The sequence below is a fragment of the Sciurus carolinensis genome, chromosome 11 (assembly GCF_902686445.1).
Source record: "Sciurus carolinensis chromosome 11, mSciCar1.2, whole genome shotgun sequence".
NCBI lineage: Eukaryota > Metazoa > Chordata > Mammalia > Rodentia > Sciuridae > Sciurus > Sciurus carolinensis.
This window is the reverse complement of record NC_062223.1, coordinates 75,196,359-75,216,616: the sequence shown is the minus strand read 5'-3', so window position 1 is coordinate 75,216,616 and position 20,258 is coordinate 75,196,359. Positions and strand designations below refer to the sequence as shown.

General features: G+C 42.8%; 1 protein-coding gene across 2 annotated transcripts in view; it reads left to right on the top strand.

Annotated features, from left to right (window-relative positions):
- Window positions 1-20,258, top strand: part of Clpb (caseinolytic mitochondrial matrix peptidase chaperone subunit B) — a 142,191-nt gene that overhangs the window by 16,181 nt on the left and 105,752 nt on the right. For both annotated transcript variants that reach the window (XM_047516746.1, XM_047516747.1), the window contains exon 3: window positions 12,234-12,320. In XM_047516746.1, the coding sequence (XP_047372702.1) occupies window positions 12,234-12,320 (87 nt within the window). The remainder of the gene's footprint in view (window positions 1-12,233; window positions 12,321-20,258) is intronic.

Here is a 20,258-nt window from a genome sequence, read left to right as displayed (position 1 = left end):
CTTTGAGGCTGGGCTGAGGCTTCCATCTCAATGCTCTTTTGTTTGGGAGGATAGCACCCAGACCTCCTGGGAAGTCTGTGTGTTTGACCAGCCTTTGCAGATGGACAGGGATCAGGGATAGGAAGAGAAGCACAAACAATTGGGAAAGGCCCCTGGACTTCCCAGGGGCTCAGGATCCAGCAAGCGGGGCCTTTCCCAGGTCAGATCCATGGTTCAGTCATACCCCTACCTGGGTCAGACAGGATCTCAACACTTTTCCTCCAGCATTACTTCCTCTGTATATTTGTATCCACTGGTAGCTTCTCTGATGATCAGCATCCAGCCCTCTTGGCACCTCTAGGTATGATGGGTTCTCTGCCTCCTAAGATAAGTAGATTCTGATTGAACATGCATGCATTCTTTCATTCATTCATTCTTTTTTTCTTTTGAAATAAAACATACCAGAAAATTTGCCATCAGAGTTTACAATTCAGTGAATTTTAATATAAGACTGTGTAACCAGTACCATGGTCTAATTCCAGAAAATTTTAGCACCCTCTGAAAAAACCACAAAAATCCAGTGTCATTAGGAGTCATTCCCCATCCCCCAGACTCTGGCAATCATGAATGTACTTTGTCTCTATGGATTTGCCTATTCTGTACATTTCACATGAATGGAATAATACAATATATCACCTTTGTGTATGACTTCTTTCACTTAGCATAACATTTTCAAGATTCATCCATGTTGTAGCATGTGGTCAGTACTTCATTCCTTTTTATGACTGAGTAATAGTCCATGTATGGATGTGTCACATTTAATTTGTCCATTTGTCAGTTGCAAATGTTAAGTTCCAAATTTTTAGTCATTTTGAATAATGCTGCTGTGAATGTTTGTGTACAGGCTTTTATGTGAATGTGTGTTTTCATGACTTTTGGGTATATACATAGGTATGGAGTTGCTGAGTCATATAGGAACTCCATGTTTAACTTTGTGAGGAGCTGCCAAATTGTTTTTCCAAAGTGGCTACAACATTTTACCTTCTCAAGACTAATGTGAGAGGGTTCTAGTTTCTCCAAATCTTCTCTAACACTTGTTCTGTCTATATTTTTTATTGTGGCCATTCTAATTTGTCTAAAGTGGTATCTCATTATGGTTTTTATTTGCATTTCACTGATATGTGGAGCATTTTTTAACATGCTTATTGATCATTTGTATATCTCCTTTGGCATTTATTCGTTCTTAATGCCTGTCATGAGCAATAAGCCTCACTAGGCATTGGGGAGGAGACTAAATATGTCATGATGATCTCTGCCTTTCAAGGAACATAGAGTCTGGTAAGAAAAATGTATTTAGTACATATAAGAAGTTAGAGCTTTGTTGACAAGGTAACCTTTAGTCTGGACTGGAGATGGAGAGCATTTGCACATAAGCAGCAGCTTTGTGGAAAGGTTTTTCTGGGTAGTACTAATAATGTAAGTGAAAGCACCTTGTACTTATCAGAAAAGTGCTTTATCTTGTGATGAATTCTGAAGTAATGGTGTGTGAAAGCAGCTGGTGTAGAACTTTTGTGGTGGGCTATCATCACATGTCAGCTCCATCTGAAACTCCCCTCGTTTGGTCCTAGCACTGTCCTCTAGGACTACTTAGCTCTGATTTCCTGTTCCTGATCTTTAAATACTAGGAAATAGTGCTCCAAACTACATTAGCCTGGTTCCCTAAACTCTAGTTTTTAAAACGCCTCCTTATTCTGGTCATTTCCTCAAAGTTTTGGTGCCCTCTCTGAATTCCCTGGGGTATGACTGTTGTGGTGAGGACAGGGCAGTCATCCCCTTGCTGAAGATCTCATGCTTTTATTAAAATGGCTTGAGCTTCCATTTGCTTTTCTTGGCACCTACACTACATTGCTAGGTTCTCTTAAGCCTACTGAGGACTGTTGCTTCCTGTTGAGCAACAAGGTCCGATGTATCTCCTTAGGGCCCGCCCTAAGGAGAATACGGGACGTGCAGAATGATGAGTGTCGGCGGCTAAGGAACCACACCACAGCCGGGAGGTCTGTCAGTGCACGTGGCGAAGCAGGAACTCGTTTATTGAGGAGGTTACACAGGTTTTATGTAGGATGGGGGCTAGGTGGGAGCTAAGTAGCTTAAAAATTAACAAGGCACGGGGGATTCATGCAGGGGAGAGTTCCGTAGGACTATATGGCAAGCACGAGTTGATCACGTTGGCGGAACTGCTACTAACCAATCCCTGACAGTAGGAGGTGGAGATAAGCAGGCCAACCAGGGAGTTACACGTAACTGGTTGCTGGGTAAGAACATACCTCCCAGGTTTCAGGGGAGGGCGGCAGTGCAAGGAGGTCTGAGTAAACTGTTAGTGAGTTAGGCAGTGCCATGTATGAGGAGGGGGTCGCCATGAGGGTGCAGTCACCATTATAGGGTGTGTCCCCTATAGAGGACCTGGGCTGCTTGTATTCCATGAACTTGATCGGATTTGTTTGCCAAGCTTGCTTTAAGACAAAGGCAAGTCCACTTTAAGTTATGGTTTTGCCATGTGAATATGAACATTGTGGTGGTAGTATGGAGACTGCCAAGAAGAAGGGTAGGTTGGGCCTAGTCTCATCCTTCTTAGAAGAGAAGAATCTCTTCCAAGGGAGAAGTTTCTAGGAAGCAGAATTAATTAGAGTCAACTTTAGTTCCATCAGACAACTGTGGTGCACTGTCCCATGCTAAATATGCGAAGAAAGGAAAGACATGGGCTGTGTGCCTTGGAAGGCAGTGTGTTTCCTTAAAGAATACGGGCTACAGTCCCAAGCTGCCATTTACTAGCCATGGAATCTGAAGTCACCTAACCTCTGTGAGATGTAGGCTTCTTGTCTAATTCACAGGATCAAATGAGATCATAAGTGTCAAGTGCCTGAGGCACAGCAGGCAACTCAAGAAACAAACTCTCGAACTCTATCATTTCACAGCTTTGCCAGACATTAAGAGCCAAGCAACACTGCTGTTCTTGCTGACCCCATGCAAACATCTCTCAGAGCATTCTTGACACTTAATGCATTATTTGTGTACTTATTTGCCATTTTCTCTCCCCCAGCTCAGCCTCAAATCTCTGTGTGGGCAAGGTTCATGTCTGTTCTGTTGAGGTGCTCTTTGTGCCCAGCACAGAGGCTGGCTTCAAGAAACTGTTACTTGAGTTTTGTTGAATGAGTGAAGTCCAACCTTTGCTATCCCCACAGGGACCAGAAATTATGATTGGCTTTGCACAGTCTATTTACTGAAGAATTTAATGGGGTTCTGGAACTTACAGTGGTGGCTCAGGTGCTTCCCCAGTTTGAGAAGTTTGAGCCATTACTGTGTCTTGCTTCTGTAGTATGACAAGCTTCCTGGAAACCTGCCAGCTGCCCAGCTACCTCCTGCCCTGCTGCCCAGCTACCCAGCTGCCCAGCTGCCCAGCTGCCCTCTGCTCTAGCCCAGAGCCCACTGTGGGGCCAGTAGGTGGCGCCCATAGCCCTTGCCCACACCTCAGTTGTCTGGATAGACCTTTCATTTTCACCAAGGTAACTGCTGACTCTCTGGAACATACAGGTAGTCCTGAGCAGAAGTACCCAGTTGAGGGTGTTCCTGTACCGCCTCCCCTTTATGACTTTGGATAGTTGGGTTTTCATGTTTTATTCAATTCCAGTCACTGCACATCGGACTAGGAATGCAGAGATGTTTGCCCTAGAGGATCCCAGGAGATCATTAGAGGAATCTGGGCTTCTGCCCATCCTTTCTGGAACAGCTCTGCCTCCAGGAAGTTATCCCTGTGACTCTGTTGGTCGGACCTGTGGTCCTTATTTATATTTTATCTGTTTGCTGAGAGTGTAACTGTGTGGCGAATGCCTCCAAAGCAAGGATACTGCAGAATCCATCAAAGTACCCTCAGCCCTATAACAAACAGTCCTCAGGAAAAGGTTGTGGAATGAATGAATGAACAATAGGAAATTGATATCCACATTGAAGGGGATTCTACAAACAAATTTGCCTTTGTAAAAAAAAAAAATCATTATGAAAATCTCAGAAAGGTTGAGGAACTCTTCTAGATGAAACTGAAGACATGTGCAATGTTTGATCCCAATATTGATCCTTGTTTGCATCTGGATCACAGGGGAGAAATTGCTATACAGGATATCTGTATAATTGAAGATATTTGAATATAGGCAGTATATTAGATAAAAATAGTGCAATCATCCTTTGGTATCCATGGGGAATTGGTTCCAGAATCCCCCCTGGATACCCAAATACATGGAGGCTCAAATCTTTTGTATAAAGTGGCCTAGTATTTACGTCACATCCTTCCCTATTCTTCAAAGATCACACACATCCTTCCCTATACTTCAAAATCATGTCTAGATTACTTATAATACCTAATACAATATAAATACTGTGTAAATGGTTGTTATACTATTTCTTTAGAGAACAATAATGACAAAAAAGTCTGAATATGTTCAGTACAAATGCATTTTTTTCTCCAAATATTTTCTATGTGTAATTGATTGAATCCATGGGTACAGAACCTGAGATACAGAAAACCAACTGCATATCAGTGTTAAATGTTCTGAATTTGATCATCATTAGTGGTTCTGTAAGAGAATTTTCTTGTACTAAGAAATACATGCTAAAGTATTTGGAGGTAGAGACATAATGTCTGAAATTCATTCTCACATGGGCCAAGCCTGGAAAAGGGAGAAAAGGAGTAAATAGGAAAACAAATGAAGCAAAATAAAGAAGAGATGAGTGAAGTAAAGAAGAGATGAGTGAAGGGTGTATGAAGGTTTTTCTATGTTATTTTTATAACAGCTCAATAAGTTTGAAAAAAATTCATTAAATTTATAAAAGAATCATCTGTGCTCTTTAATGAGTATCAAGTTTCTGGAAGAGAGATGGGTCAAAGAATGGTCACCTACTATTTGGTCTTTATTCAGTTAATCCAGTAAGTGTTCATTGGGTTGTGACTCAGTTGCTCCACTGCATGACTTTGAACAAGTAGCACAATTGTAATCCTAGTAGCTAACATTTGGAAAATGTAAGTGGTTTCATGTATATTATTACTATTGGTCATCTCAGCACCATTGTTGGTGGGTCTTACAAGCTGATAAGGTGAGATAAATGAGGTTCAGAAAAGTTAGATGACCTGCTCACTGTCACACAGCCTGCCAGAGACAGAGGCAGACTTCCTATCTGGGTCAGTCTTTTCCAAGGAGGAGACTTTCTGAACCTATTTGTACATATAAAGAAAGAAGTAGACTGATTTGCAGGTCATTCTTCAAGTTCAGAAACTTCTGTGATAGGAAATAACCAGTTATGAAGTGTGTGAGTACATTGCATCTACGTTCATTATAAGTGCTGTGTACATACAAGTCCCTTTCTTCCTTCACTGCTTACCCACTTCCCTGGATGTGGCACAGCATGACAGAGTGCTGGGCAGCAGTCTCACTGGGAATAAGAGCATCTGGAGAGCTTCTAGAGGAAGGGTCCTGAGCTGGGTGGCAGAAGAGGGTGCTCAGTTTAAGTAGCCAGTGTGAAACAGGCCAGAGAGACCTTGTGTCTGTGCAGTGAGAGCACTAGGCCCCCTGCCTGAAGTCCATTGGCCCAGGCTGGTGTCCTCTGAGAAGCAACCTTTGCAGTTCCCCCACCCCCAGCCTTGCCTGACTGGGAGATAAGGCACAGATGGAGGCTGCCTGGGGATTCTAGCCCCGGGCACCTTGCCTCTGCTGAGACAGTGGGCCTGGTGCTGTTATTACTGTAAACAGGGCCTTCTGCAAGGCTCCAGCCAGGGTCCTGTTGCCCAGATAGTGATCATGATTGAGTCTGCATGGCTCAGTGCTTCCAGGCTTCTGATGCAGGTGGGACAGGGCTCCCCATGCTTCAGCCCCTCCCCAGCTGCAGCTGAGGGCCGGTTCTTGCCAAAGATCCGGAAATCAGTTGGAACAATGCATGATTGAAGTTCACTGGCCGCTTTGTATTGATTGCTCATTTAAAAAAAAAAAAAAAAAAGAGGAATAAAAAGTCAAGTGGTACCTCCCTCCCCTGAGTGGAAGACCTAGTTAGCCAGAATTACTTAAAACTGCTCCTATCTTCCTGCCCAGGACTCTTTCCCTCCCTCCCACAAATAGCAAGCCTGAGGATTGTCATTTCTTTGAAAGTCTTGTTGAGTGGCATGTCTACTAGGAATCCATTTCTCAATTTTCATTTTTATTCTACATATATTTAGAATCATAAGATTTTAGAACTGTTGAGATTTCAGAAATAACTTCATTCAGTTCTCTTGTTTTACTGCAGAAAAAAATAAGGTCCACAGAAACAGATTTATCCTAGGCCACACAGCGAGTTACTTATAGAACCATGACTGGAATCCATGACCAACAGACCTCAGACCTGTGTCCACAGGTGTCCTCAACCCTGAGACTGAAGAGCCTTCTACAGAGGAGAGCCTAAGTTCTTTGAAAAAGGTAGACGTAGTTACGAGACCAGTAATTTCCAACACAGACCCAGAAGTATTGGTGCAAGATCATGTAGGCAAGTGCTAGACATTGATTGGTTCATTCACACCTGAGCCCTCTTGTGTTCCAGTTGCCCTGGCAGGCACTGGGATTAGGTCCTCATTTCTAAAGGGACATGCTTGCTACTGGGGAAGTGAGATAAGTGAACATTATGATGACTACATTGATACAGGTTAGCACAGAGGATTGTGGCAGCAACATGGCATGACTTCTTAGAAAGTATAGGATTTTTCCCCCTAAAAGTTATTTTCTAAAAAAGTAAAAGTATGGTCACTGTTATAAAAACAACTGAACTTCACACAATATAGAAGCTTTCACAGCAGAAAATGAAAGTTTGATTCATCTCTCTTTTTCAGATAAGAGGTGATAATTTACCTCTTGGTCTCTGGCCTGCTGGGCTCACCTGGATCCCTGCTGGCTGGATGCAGCCTTCATGGTTTTCCTGAGATTTGTTCCTCTCCTGTGTAATCTTCAGCCCTTGGGCTAGGGAACCCTTCCTTATTCTGCCACTGCTCTTGCTTGAGGGATTTTAGACAGTTCATTTCTCCATCCACAGATAAGTTTGAGCCCTCACTGTGTTCCAAGTTTTGTGTACACCTTTCGTATATTATTCTAGTTTACCTTGTCTCTTCTTTAAGATGGTGTAAACCCCAATTGGAAAATGGTAATGGTGTGGGCTCTGCTATTTGTACAGTGCTTTATTGCACACCAAGTGTTTTTATACATTTTGCCTCATCCACTCTTCATGGCACCCCTATGTGACATATGTAGTAAGACTAGTGGGATCATCTCCATTTTTTAACAAATGTGGAAACAGGCTCAGGGATCAGGAGCTGTAAGTTATATAAGGGAACAGAGTGCAATTCAGATTGGCTAGGTCACTCATTTGTCCCATGGCTTCTCACGTAGTAAATGGCAGAGTCTGGATTTGAACGGAGATCTTTCAAAGATCTTCACTGCACTACTGCCTGAGAGGTTAGCAAAAGCTGGGATCCACCTCTGGCTTTCTGCTGTGGTTTCCTCTGCTCCCTTGAGCCATCTCCAGTGAGTTTCACCCACCACCCACCAAGCAGGAGACCTAGTTCATTAGGGAAGGGCCTTCCATAAGTGTGGAGTAAGCCCAGAAAGGCCTGCTGTGCCCATCCCCACTCCCAGCCCCTGCACAGGCTGCTCTGCCCTGAGTGGCAGCCTGCATTAAGCATTCTACTCATCATCTCAGGGATGATGGAATCCTAACCTTTTCGGAGACACCATGCTCTGTCACAAGCATTGCTCTTTTTAAAAGAGATTAATTCACTTGCCGCATTTTGTCCATTGGTGAAAATCACAGGGGAGAGCAAGGGTGGCTTTCTCAAGCCTCAAAGGTCTTTCAGCCATGCTCAGCAGGCAGCCAGCCCCCAGCTGCCTGGGACTTTGAAATGACTGCCCGCTGGGCATTCACTTGCAGAGCAACCAGTGAAATGAGGGAGACCTAGATGGTGAAATCCTAACTTTTTGGGCTGCTCTGCGCAGAGGGGAAGCAGGGGAGGGGCCTACCCTGCTCTGAAAGAGGAAAAGTTGACGTGGTAGTGATAAAGTTAGCTCTGGTCCTTACTCAGTGCACCACTCCTTACAGAGTTCTACCTTGTGGTATCTCCGTGGTGTCTTTCAATCCTGACAACCACCTTCACAAATCTCCCATTTCATAGCTAGTGAGTGACAGAGCCAGAATCTGGACTCCAGTCCTTGAACCTCCAGGGTTCATCTCAGACCCAAAATGTTGCAAAGAATGATGCTCAGTTGGGAACCTAGGAAGGGCTTGAAAGCCCAGGTCTCACTGAAGAAGACCATGCTTTGCCTCCTGTGAATGACCCCACTCAGGTTTGTAGTGCATTTTTCAGTGCCGTTTCCCAAAACTCATGTGGATTTGGCAGGGATTGTGATCCTCAGTGGATCTATGAAGAAACTGAAGCTTGGCAAGATGAAACACCTTCTAAGGCTGTTAGAATGATAGGTGGCAGAGCTGGAACTAGAACCTTCTGACTCTACCCTGTGTTCTTTCATTGAAATGCTAGCAAGTTGAGAGAAGCTGTCACTGCTAGCTGTCCCTTTTCTTAAAAGAAAACCCTGCAATGTACAGAAAAGAAAGCCTTCAAACACAAACATTCATATCAGTCGCACAAAATTCCTGATGATCACCATAAATTAAAACAATAATGTAATACCTTCTGTACATTACACTGGCACTGAGTAGGAAGTTGGCTACTGCCAAGTACCGGCAGGGAGAAGTAAGCACAGGAATATCCTTATCCTGCTGGTGGGAGGGCAGATGAGGCAGCTGTCCTGGAGAGGACCCTGGCACTATTTAGTCACATCAAGTACACACCGAACCTATGGCCTAGGGATCTCACTCCCAGTACATTCTCCAGGGAAATACACAGTTCCAGAAGGGTATATGTAAGAGGATGTACTTTGAGCATTGTTTTTGGTAGCTGGGAGATGGTGGCCACCTGAGTGGATGGATATCCCTAGAGCAGCAACAAGGGAATATGCAGTGTATTATACTTGTTTTCTTTTCCCTATTTTCTACTCATCCCCTTTTATTTTCATTTTTATTTTTGCACTGTTGAGGATTGAGCCCAGGGATGCTCTACCTCTGAACTTCATCCCCAGCCCTATATATTTTTTATTTTGAGATAAGGTGTAGCTAGGTTGCTGAGGCTGGCCTTGAACTTTTGATCCTCTTTCCTCAGCATCTCAGTTGTTGAGATAACAGGATAACAGGAGTGTGCTGCCATACCTGGCTACCCGTTCCCTTTTAAATGCATCCTGCTTAAGTTATTACATTAATTTTATAATTGATTTTACCCCAAAATCTTGAATGACAGCCTTACTATCTTTAGTAAAAGGCTAAAGAATGCCAAATGGGTTTCCTCTTTATTGCCAGTTTCAGTTGAGCACTGGTGACCGACTGGGACCTGTGTTGAGGAAGGTTCTGAGACTCTTTCAGTGGTTCCACAAGAAATGACTGCTAGGAGAGATTTGTGATATGTGCCTTAGATGCAGGAATGCTGGACAGTAGCATGCTTACCAGTCATCTCTCAATGCTTTAGACTGCATTTTTATCTTAGGCCCCAATATTGACTTGATGGTGGCTTGTACCCCTGGACATTATATGCAAAATAATAATATTTGAATGTGTGTGCGCTCCTATGTAATCTTTTTGTAGAGAGATTTGATCATATTCTCAAAAGTGTCCACAGGTCAAAAAAGGTTTTTGCCTGCTGCCCTGACCTCCTAGCCTGGCGTTTGAGAACCTGTTTCTGCTCTGCTTACCTCAGCAGCTGTCTGCTTCTCTGCTGTGAACTGTCATGCAGATGGATCTGTCTGCTGGTCACTGAATGTCCCATCCTGTCTTTAGTTCTCTATCATATCCTGTTCCTTTTGCCTTGACTAGTGTTCCTCTCCTCCCACTTCCCTACACTCTCCCTGTTCTTCCCAGTACAGTTCTAGACTTTCCCCTCAGAAACTTCTTATTTTCTTCAGCCTGTCCTGATTTTCTGACCTTTTTGGACTGAGGACCAGAGAAGTGAGGCCTCCCTTCATAGTTAGGATTGGAGCTCATCCAGACTCTGAAGCTTCAGAGCCATGCACTTCCATGGTACTAGGTGGTCTGCTGACCTAGGAAGAGGAGGTTTTATACAAAAAAGAGATTTTTTGTCTCACAGAAACTTGATCCCCAGGGTTCTTGCCCAGTTAACATCCACAGCCACAGGAAATTGTTTCCTCATAAAAGAAGTTTAACAGTATGTGGTATGAGGCTCCAGGCCTTCATCTACAGAAATCCCTCAAACCAGAGGCAAGGGTTTCCTGACCTCCTATCTACACTCTCTCCTCACAGTTTGGGTTCCAGGTGTACCACACCTCCTGTAGGACCTCATATATCCCTGGCCTTGTTCTCGGGGCGTACAGGCTGTACCTTTGCCTGGAACACCTGATCCTGTTTTGTGTGACTAACTCCCCTTCATCATCTCCACTGAGAGGTCTTCTGGTCACCAACGCTGGGTTGACTTCCCTTGTTGTGCTCCTGCAACCTCTAGACCCCATTCATAGCACTCTTGAGATGTGTAGTCTGTGCTTGGTGGGCTGTCTCCCTCTTGGGCTATCAAGTCACCTGTCACAGTCACTGCATCAGTGGAGTAAAAGACACTTGCCCCTCAGGACCAAATGAGTGAATAAGTACACAGTGTTTCTTACCATCCTTTCAAGCCTTGGTTGCTTGCTTGCTTCAGCAGCACAGACATTTTATTTGGCTTGGTCCAGGAGGAGCATTTTACTATAGGTTGTGGTACAAGAATGGTGCTAGGACTGAGACCAAAGCCTTTGGACTCCGCCCAGTGCCCATTCTGCTAGACCCACTGCAGTGTAACCCTCTTCTTAACCCTCTTCCTACTCATTCCTCATAAGGATATACTGCCTAGTGGGTGAATCATATTCTCAGCTTTCAGTCTCTTCCTCTCCTGGCACTAGTCTTTGATTTCCTGCTATCCTGAGTCCTCCCTCCACTACCTTGTATGCTTCCCTAGAGTGGACCCCATGTTTCCACCTCACTTGCATCCAGAATCTAGCATAGGAGCAAGCACATGCCATTGGTTTGCTAAAAGCAGTTTAGGCTTTGCCATTCTTGTTACATGGAGCCAACATGTCTCTGGAGGAGGAGTGGTGAGGGGAGAAGGAGTCCACCTATAAAGTCATTACCAACCTGGGTTCTAGTCACTGACCTGCCCCTACACTAGATGGGCGACCTTAAGCAGGTCATTTCCCCTCACTAAGTCTGTTTTTTTTTATCCATGAAAAGATATTATTCTCCCCTCCTTAAGCTTACATGGAAAGTAAGGAACTCATGAGTATGAAGTGCCTAGGGCAGTTCCTGCTCCTACTAGGTGCTGAGTAAGTGATGGTTCTATATATTCCCCTTGTCTACCCCACATCATAGGGCATCCTGTTTCTGGGACCCAGAATTCAGACTTTTAATGGTACACTTTAAAACTCTGGTTTTGTTAATTTACTCAACAATTAATGAGCTCCCACTATATGCCAGGCACTGGTACGTAGGTTAAAATAAAGTCCCTGTGGGCTCTCCTAAGAACCTGATCTAGCATTTTTAATGTTCTTCCCATCTTTCTTCGGGTTGAAAGATTTGCAGTTTCCAAACAGCCACAATATGGATAAACTTGAGAAATGTGATCCATTTGTAAACTGGAACCACCTAGATAAGACACACGGTTAGGCATTCTACATTAAGCAATGTGAAATTAAGGGAGAGAGACAGCGCTGTGGTCCAGGTGAGTCAAAGAAAGCTTCTCAGGAGATACTCCACAGGCCAGGTTTGTGTTGCATGGCATGAGAGTGGTATTTGAACAGGCAGAGGCAGGGAGAGAGCCTTCTGGACCAGGGAATTGGGAGTATCAAGCTGTTAACTAGGGAAAGCTCAGAAGGGGGCAAACACATGGACAGAAGGAGGGAAAGATGTAGGAAAAGCTTCAAGTGAGTGGAAGAATGAGTGACTGAGTCACAGATGCTGGGATTAGGGATTTAGTTCTTAAAAGGTCTCTATTACCAGATTCATCCCACCTCCCTACGTGTTGACTCTATGATTTTTTTCTGTATTATTTCCACTTTTGTCCATGATAAATCATGCACTGAAATTTTTCCTCTGCCTCTTTTCAGGCTATTGTCAGAAGGTGCAGATGTCAACGCAAGGCACAAACTTGGCTGGACAGCACTCATGGTGGCAGCCATCAACCGAAACGACAGGTGAGAATCTCCCTCCATACAGGCCCTCTTTAGCTAGGTCTCTGCAGCCTATGTTTCTGACCACTCTCTTGACCTTGCCTTCCCCTTGCTGACTTCCCCAAAGACAGGGACATGATTGAGTCTCAGGTTCCAGACTCTATGTGATGCATTGAACTGGACAGTGGATGTGATTAAGAGACCTGCAATCCAGTCTTGGTCTGACCCTTAGTTGAATTTCAAAATTCCATGGACACTTGTTTGTCTGTGAGAAATTATTTCCACATTTAGTAAATATCTGTTCTAAGTCAGGCCTTGTGCTAGATCTTTCAATAATCAGAGACCGTGGGAGCTCACAGTCTAATGTGGATAAAAAAATGGAAGTAAAGAGACATATAATCAGTGATGTCAGCAGAGTTCACAGGATGCTATTGAAGCCGAATGAATGAGGAAGCTCCCTTTGTCAGCAGACTAGATAAGTCTCCTCACTGTTATTTTAAGAATTACATTAGACAATCTGTGTGCTACAGGTTGTAAATGGAGAGGTGTTATTCCCATGTTAGACCTCTCTACACATAAACATGCAGGAGTTTATTCTTCGTCACTTATTCTCCATCCCTCACCACCAGGCCTCTTCCCAAGCTTTCAGATGTCTCCATCTGCAAGGAGTAGCCGGTGATGAAGGAGGAGATATGTTCCCTTCTGGGTATAGTATTTTCAGAGTTGAGACCAAATAGGAAATAACACTACACTTAAGAGTACTGTCAATTAGTGATCAGATAACTAGTAGATGTGCTTTTGGGGACGCTTCTCTCTGAATCTAATGAGTTGTTGGTTTAACTGATTGCCCTGTCTTTATCCAGGGCCATTAGCAAATCAGTGATGCTTGTTGAGCAAAGTGAGAGTGTTGGCTTGTATTTATTTGCTTTGGTTCCTAGGACTAATTACTAATTTTTTAAAGCATTTCGTGTTTTCCTCTTCCTTCCAGTATCCAAGGAGAACAAAGTTTTATTGAAACTGAGCATATTCTCAGGTTTATTTATTCAAATCACAAAACTTCTGGGGGCCCCTACTCTTAGGTACTGTTCTAGGAACTTGAAATAATATCAGTGATAAACAGACAAAATCCTTGCCCACATAGAGCTCATTTGTCTAATGGTGGTAGTCCTTGGGTGGAGCGAAGCATGGGCAGACAGTAAACAACAGGTATAGTGCAGAATTAAACTTTTTAAGACATGAAACTGTAAGAAGGAAATGTAGAACTTGTGAAAAAGGGAGTACCAGGAGTACATTGGTCAGGGTGAGTACATTGTTCTTCCTTGTTAGAATCGTACTGATTCTCATAAAATAAATCCCCAAATCATTCTGGAATCACATTGGCCAGGTCTGAAATGCCACTGGATTTTGAATTGGATTTGAATGAAGGGAAGAGTGAAGGGCAGCACCCCTTGATTTGAGACTGAAAGCAGAGAACTTTTACCTCATTTAGAATGTTGGCAGTCCCCAAGCTCAAAGAGAGACCCTGAGAGTAGCCCAGTCACCTCACCCTCATGTTCCTGCTTAATGTGTTAAGTCCTTGAGAATATAGAATACAATTCTCAAATCTTTAAGCTTTTATGAACTTTATATCTGTATGTATTTGTTATTTTATTTAGTATAGGAAATACAATGCCACAGTAGTCAATTTTTTTAAATGTAGAAACAACTTAAAATTTATTCCCGTTTTATTTCTAAAGAGAGTTTAAAGTGACTTAAATTAAATAGAAATAGATATATACACAAGAGAGTTAAAACTGGATGAAGATCAGAAATCATGCTGGTAAAAGGAAAGATAATTATATCAGGATTGAACAAGAGGTTTTCTTTTCCAAAAAATAGGTTCATTGTTTTTTTAAAAAAGAATATAGAGGAGAAAGTGGTTGTCACCTGAATTCCCTTTCTAGAGATTGATAATTGTATATTGTACAAAGTTTAATGTATGTGTGTTATAATTTTACATAAATGGTACCATGCTGTACTCACTGTAAATTAGGTAATTAGAGAAACCAAATATTAATCTAGATTGAAGTTTCCTGAAAAGACAAAAAAAGTTTGCAAAGTTTTGGTTCTTGAGGAGAGAAGAACTTTGTTCTGATATCCTTTATATTATTTTATGCATCCAGCACACAGTTTTTAGAACTATCCTGTGTCAGATGATGATATGCTTGGCCATGGGGACTTTCAGAGAATAAGCAGCCACAGCCTTTGACTTAAGAAGCTTACTTCAACAACTGACATCAAGGACTTGAGCAATGTGGCCATTGTCCTCAGTAGCCATTCTGCCAAAGATTTACCAACATTCTATGGGACAACCCTTTTGCCATCCCCAGTAACAGCTTGGGTGTAGTATTGACTCAAGCAGCAGTCATTGGGGTCTGACTCTCTTCTCCACAGTGAGCCCTCCATAAGCCTCATGCCACAAGGCACTTGTTTAGCCTGAGTCTGGGTACCTCGTTCTGTGTTGCACTCTGACCTAGCCTAGCTAAAGGCTAAGCCACGGGGTCCCAGGATGATCACTGTGACTTAGCAGAGCCTTCACTGGCTAGTGCAAATATACCCAGCCTTCAGCTAAATTCGATTAGTCTTTCTTTAAGAAGAGAAAGAAATCCAATTTTACTAAACATAGACAGACGGTGGAAGGCACTTTGATGTTACAACCTCTCAGTGATGCTTTACTTAGTCACAAGTTCATAAGCAAGAAGGCTTAATTACTTGGGAAAACACAGGATTAAAACTGAACACAATGACTGAGTATCCGCTCTCGGGCGACTTGATTCGAACCCAGGCACCCAGTTCGTGTGTGGTGCAAACTTTGATGTGTGCTATGACAAGCTGAAAGTCATGACCCCCTTGGGGAAGCTCCTTCAGATGGCATTTGCAGGATGTGTAGGCGGAGAAGCAGGGTCTGCCAGGCCTGTTTGCTCAACTTTGATGTCCAAGCAGCCACAGGCCCCACTATTTGCTCTTTTACTGAGGGATGGATTGGGAGCCTCCTACCTTTCCCTATGGACAATAGCCAGCAATGGAGTGTGACGACTATTGACCATTCCAGGAGCCTGGTGGACCAGAACAGGGCTTTGGGAGTTACAGAGCTTGGGGGGCCAAAAGCTGTTTGTAGGACGGTCATCTCTCCAGATGTAGCTTTCCTCAAAGCCCTAGTGATGGTTGGGTGCCTGTAGTGGAGATAAAAATAGTCTTATGAGTTTTTTGTAGCAGATACCAAATACTGCTTGACCCTCTGTCCAGGAACCCTAAGGTATTTGTAAATTGGAAGCTGAAGTCTTTCCTATTCACTTCATCAAAGTATATGTGCAGGGAATAGTGGTATAGAAGAAAAGATGTATGATTCAGATCTTTCTAATTTCCAATACTTCAATAAAGAAGCTTTCATGGGGGGGAAGGGAAAAAAAATATTGAATCAAACATCATTGCCCTATGTAAATGTATGATTACACAAATGGTATGCCTTGACTCCATGTACAAATAGAGAAACAACATGTATCCCATTTGTATACAATAATAATAATAATAATAATAATAAAAAGAAGCTTTCAAAACACATTAGGTGATCAATAAATAGTATCTAGATATATTTTAAAAACTTGAACAATCAACAATAGAAAGACAACCCAATTTTTTTTAAAAGCCAAGCAAAAGATTTGAGCAGACATTTCTCCAAAGAGGAGGTAGATGGAAATATGTACATGAGATGATACTCAGTATTAGTATTTATTAGGGAAATATAAATTAAAATTGCAATGAGATCCTATACTATACTTACTACAGTAGCTAAAATTGAGAAAAGCTAGCTATATCAAGTCCTGACAAGGAGGCAAAGCAATTCTCATCCATTGCTGATAGGAATGTATAATGGTATAGCCACATTGAAAAACACCTTGGCAGTTTCTTACATAGGTAAAACATATATTTACCATGTAGTCCAGAAATACCAGCTCCTAGGTATTTGCTCAAGAGAAAAAAACCTGTATGCAAATGTTTATTGCAAGTGTCCCTCAACTAGCAAATAGACAAATTGTGGTACATCTGTACAACAGAATAATGCTCAGCAGTTAAAAAAAAAGCAACTATTCTTACATATAGAAACATGGATGAATCTCAAAAGTCTTGTACTAAAACCAACACAAAAAGCTATCTACTATACAATCCCATTTATTTGACATTTTCTGGAAACGGCTGTGCTCTAGAGATATAAATCAGATTAATGATTGGGTTTGGGAGTAGAAGGAGAGAGGGTGTAAAGGAACTTTTGGGTTAATGGAAATATTCCAATCAACCCATGCACCCATTTCATGCATGGTACAAACTTGGATGTGTGCTCTGATAAACTGAAAATCTTGATAATGGTAGTGGTTTTATGATTGTGTATAATTATTAAAATTCATCAAGTTATACATCTTTAAAAGGATGAGTTTTACTGTGTATAAGTATTTCAATAAACTGACTTTGGGGGCTGGGGATATAGCTCAGTTAGTAGAGTGCTTGCCTTGCAAGCATGAGGCCCTGGGTTCGATCCCCAGCACCACCAAAGAAAGTAAATAAATAATAAATAAACTGACTTTCACAAAAATTTTTGTAAAAAGCTACCATAATGCTCCCACCTTCCATTATTATTACAACCAATGGCATACTAAAAATTCATGTTTGTGGAATCAAAATAAATTCATATTATAACAATCACCTGGAATGTTTCAGTTCTTATTGTTGATGGTATCTCACATTAGTGTACTATGTATTCTGATTGTTAGAGAATGAAGATTTGTGAATTCATACTATCAGCGGTTTCATGAAGTATAGTAACTAATGAATAGTGATAAATTTTATCTTACAAATAATGTACAGTGGGCATACATAAATTTACAAAGTTTATGATTCTTATTCTAGCAAGGAGGATGTCTGGGGTACAGGACTGGAAGTTTGCCTTTCTCACATCATTCTTGGGCTCCTTAACTTTAGGCTGCTGGCAGGGAGACCCCTATCTTGTGAGGCATATGTGCTTCAAGAACCAAGATCCATAAAGAGAATGGTGGTGTGGGCACATTCAGGTTTGAAGCTTCCTGGGCTTGCTGGTTGCTTTCACAAGCTCCTGCTTTAGAGAAGGTGGGAAATGCAGGCAAAGCACGAAGCACCATAACTGTTTGAAATTCCCCATGAGAATCTCCCTCCCTCCTCCTGCTTCTGCTCCCGGAGTACATTTCATCAGCATCGGAAGGACTGGTTCCCGGCATTGCCTTCCCTGCTTGGCCCGGGTCCCCAAGGAACTGAGCTAATGAGTGAATAACACGCATTTGCCAAGGCCTTCCTGGATGTGGTACCTGGGCTTTGTTAATTTTAAAATGCTGCCATCCTTGACTGAAGACCATTTAATTCTCTCTCATAGTAGTCCATTTATTTTTAGCATTTGCTTATTTTCCCTCCACTTCACCAAGAGGAGGAGAGCATTAAGCTCCTGTCTTGAAGAAACCAGTAGCCCAAGCCAGATTACTGTCCTGCAGGAGAGGTTCTTTGGACCTTTCTTTGTGGAGTCACAACAGCTCCACAGGTGATCTTGGAGCCAGAGCTGATGCTGCCTTGCAGCTAGACCTCTGGTAGCCTCCCTGGGAAGCTCTCCCTTATTATTGGCAGGCCAGAGGCAAAGCAGGTAGAGTACTCCTGCAACCGTGCTTGCATGTGGATTCTTCGGGACCCTAACCACATGGAGGCCCTACTTTAGGGGTCCCAAAGTCCACAGTCTATTCTCAGCCTGGCTTCCTGCAACAGAGTGGTGTTTCCTTCTACCCAAGGAGGTGAAGCTTTATGCTTTTTGATCTCCAGACCATATGCTGATGGTAACTATCATTGATTGGTGCCTTCTGTGTGTCAGGGCCATGTAATCCTGAGGACAATCCTGCAAGGGAAGTATTATCATCCCTGTCTTATAGATGAGAGAAATTAAACTCAGAGATGCCCAAGGTTGCCCAGTAAGTGAAGAAGAGAGCCAGGATTTGATTGAACCCTTAACCCTTGTTCTTATCACTGGACTACCCTACCTGTCTCCACAGGGCTGGGAGGAAGCCCATGGATGGGCCAAGGGATGCTAGAACTAGGAGTCAAGTCAGTTCATTCAGGGTTTCTTCATGACCCACTACGTACTGGATGATTTTGAGAAATCCAAAAACAAACCACTCTCATTCCAAAAAGCTGATATAAAGAGATAAAACAAGTCCTACTTGGACCACAGAATGTGATAGAATATGGTCAGTGCCACAGAGGAAACCTCATAGAATGCTGTGGGAAAACATGCTGTATAGAGGTGACATGAAAGGAGTCCCTTTCTAAAGAGTTGGACCTCGAAAGATGGACAGAATTTTTTTGATAAAGGTAGAGAGTAGAGGGAATTTCTGGAAGAAGGAGGAGTATAAACATAGGCTCACAAGGGTGAGAAAGTAGGGAGAACTAGTAGGAGGATCCTGCAGGGTTTGGGGACCAGAGAAGGCAGCAGAAAGACCTTAACTAGCCTTGGCCATGATCTTCTCTGACTGCGACAGTCTAGCATGTGTAACAGTTGTGGACTCTAGAGCTAGACTTCCTAGGTTCAAATCTGAGCTCTACCGCTTACTAGTTAGGTACTTTGGAAAGCTCTTTCAATTTTCTCTGATGGTTTCCTCAGCCATAAAATAGGGATAATAAGCAGAGCTACCTCAAAAGATTATTTTGAGGTTTAAATGTGTAGATACATGTAAAGCAATTAAAGCAGTGCCTGCCATACAGTAAATAAGTAAATACTCTTTGAGGGTTTACTACTTTAGTTAATAGTAGCATAGTATTATAGTAGTAGAGCCTCAATTATTATTACTGATACTGCTGCCTAGTGTGGGTCAAAAAGAGGTTAGTGAATAGCTTGCAGGTAAACCTACCTTTGATTAAGTGGTGGTGTTGCCTGTCTCTCATCAGCAACTCACAGGTGACTCAGAACCAGTAGGGCTTTGTTTATTCTTCTTTCTCCAATTCTTTTTTTTTTTTTTTTTAATCTAGAAGCTGGGCCTAGAACATGGGACCTCTAAGCAGGGTGCCTTGATGTGGGACTGGCTTATGTCCCAGGTGGCCATCTGCCTGAAACAGGACTGTGCCCAGTTATTTCCCAGCAAGGAAGGGTGGGTGAGGGTGCTGGCCACATGCCCAGAATGCCAACATCATACCCCCAGAAAAGTGTACTGGGTTTGACGTTTCTCCCACCACGGCTGCTATGGCCGATTATCTCTGAGTAACAAAGAATCATTTCTAATCCCATTTGGAATCGTTGTTCATGATAATCCTGTTTTGTAGTAATGATATTCCAATTCCAGCATGCACCCGTTTCTAGTTTGGCAGATGAATGCCTTGACCTCAGGCAACCCAAGACACTGCTCCCTGGAAAGCAGTGCCAGCTCATTTGCCTAAAGTGACTGTTTCAGGGTACCCCTTCCCCCACTTCAGTGCATTATCTTGTCCTGGGGTTCTGTGTTCAGTGTTTTCTTCATACAGAGTGTTGGTTGGGAACAGAAAAGTATCCAGTTCTCATCTGGATCAACTGTTGGGGGAAAGCTGTTCATTTCTAGGGGTTGTGATGTGGTCCAGACACATACCTCTTCTTTCTTGAGTTCTTTCATGGTACGGGGGATAGAACCCAGGGCCTCACACATAATAGGCAAGTGTTCTACCACTAAGGTACACCCCCAGCCCTCTTTCCATCTCTTGCCTCTCTTTTCCCTTTGTTATTGGTGCATTTCTTTTTAGAGTGAGTTGTTTCATGGTACTTGGGATTGAACCTCCAGGGTGCTGTACACTGAGCTAAATCCCACCCCCTTTTAAAAATTTTACTTTGAGACAGGGTCTCATTAAGTTGCTTGGGTTGGCCTGTAAATTCTGATCCCCTTGCCTCAGCCT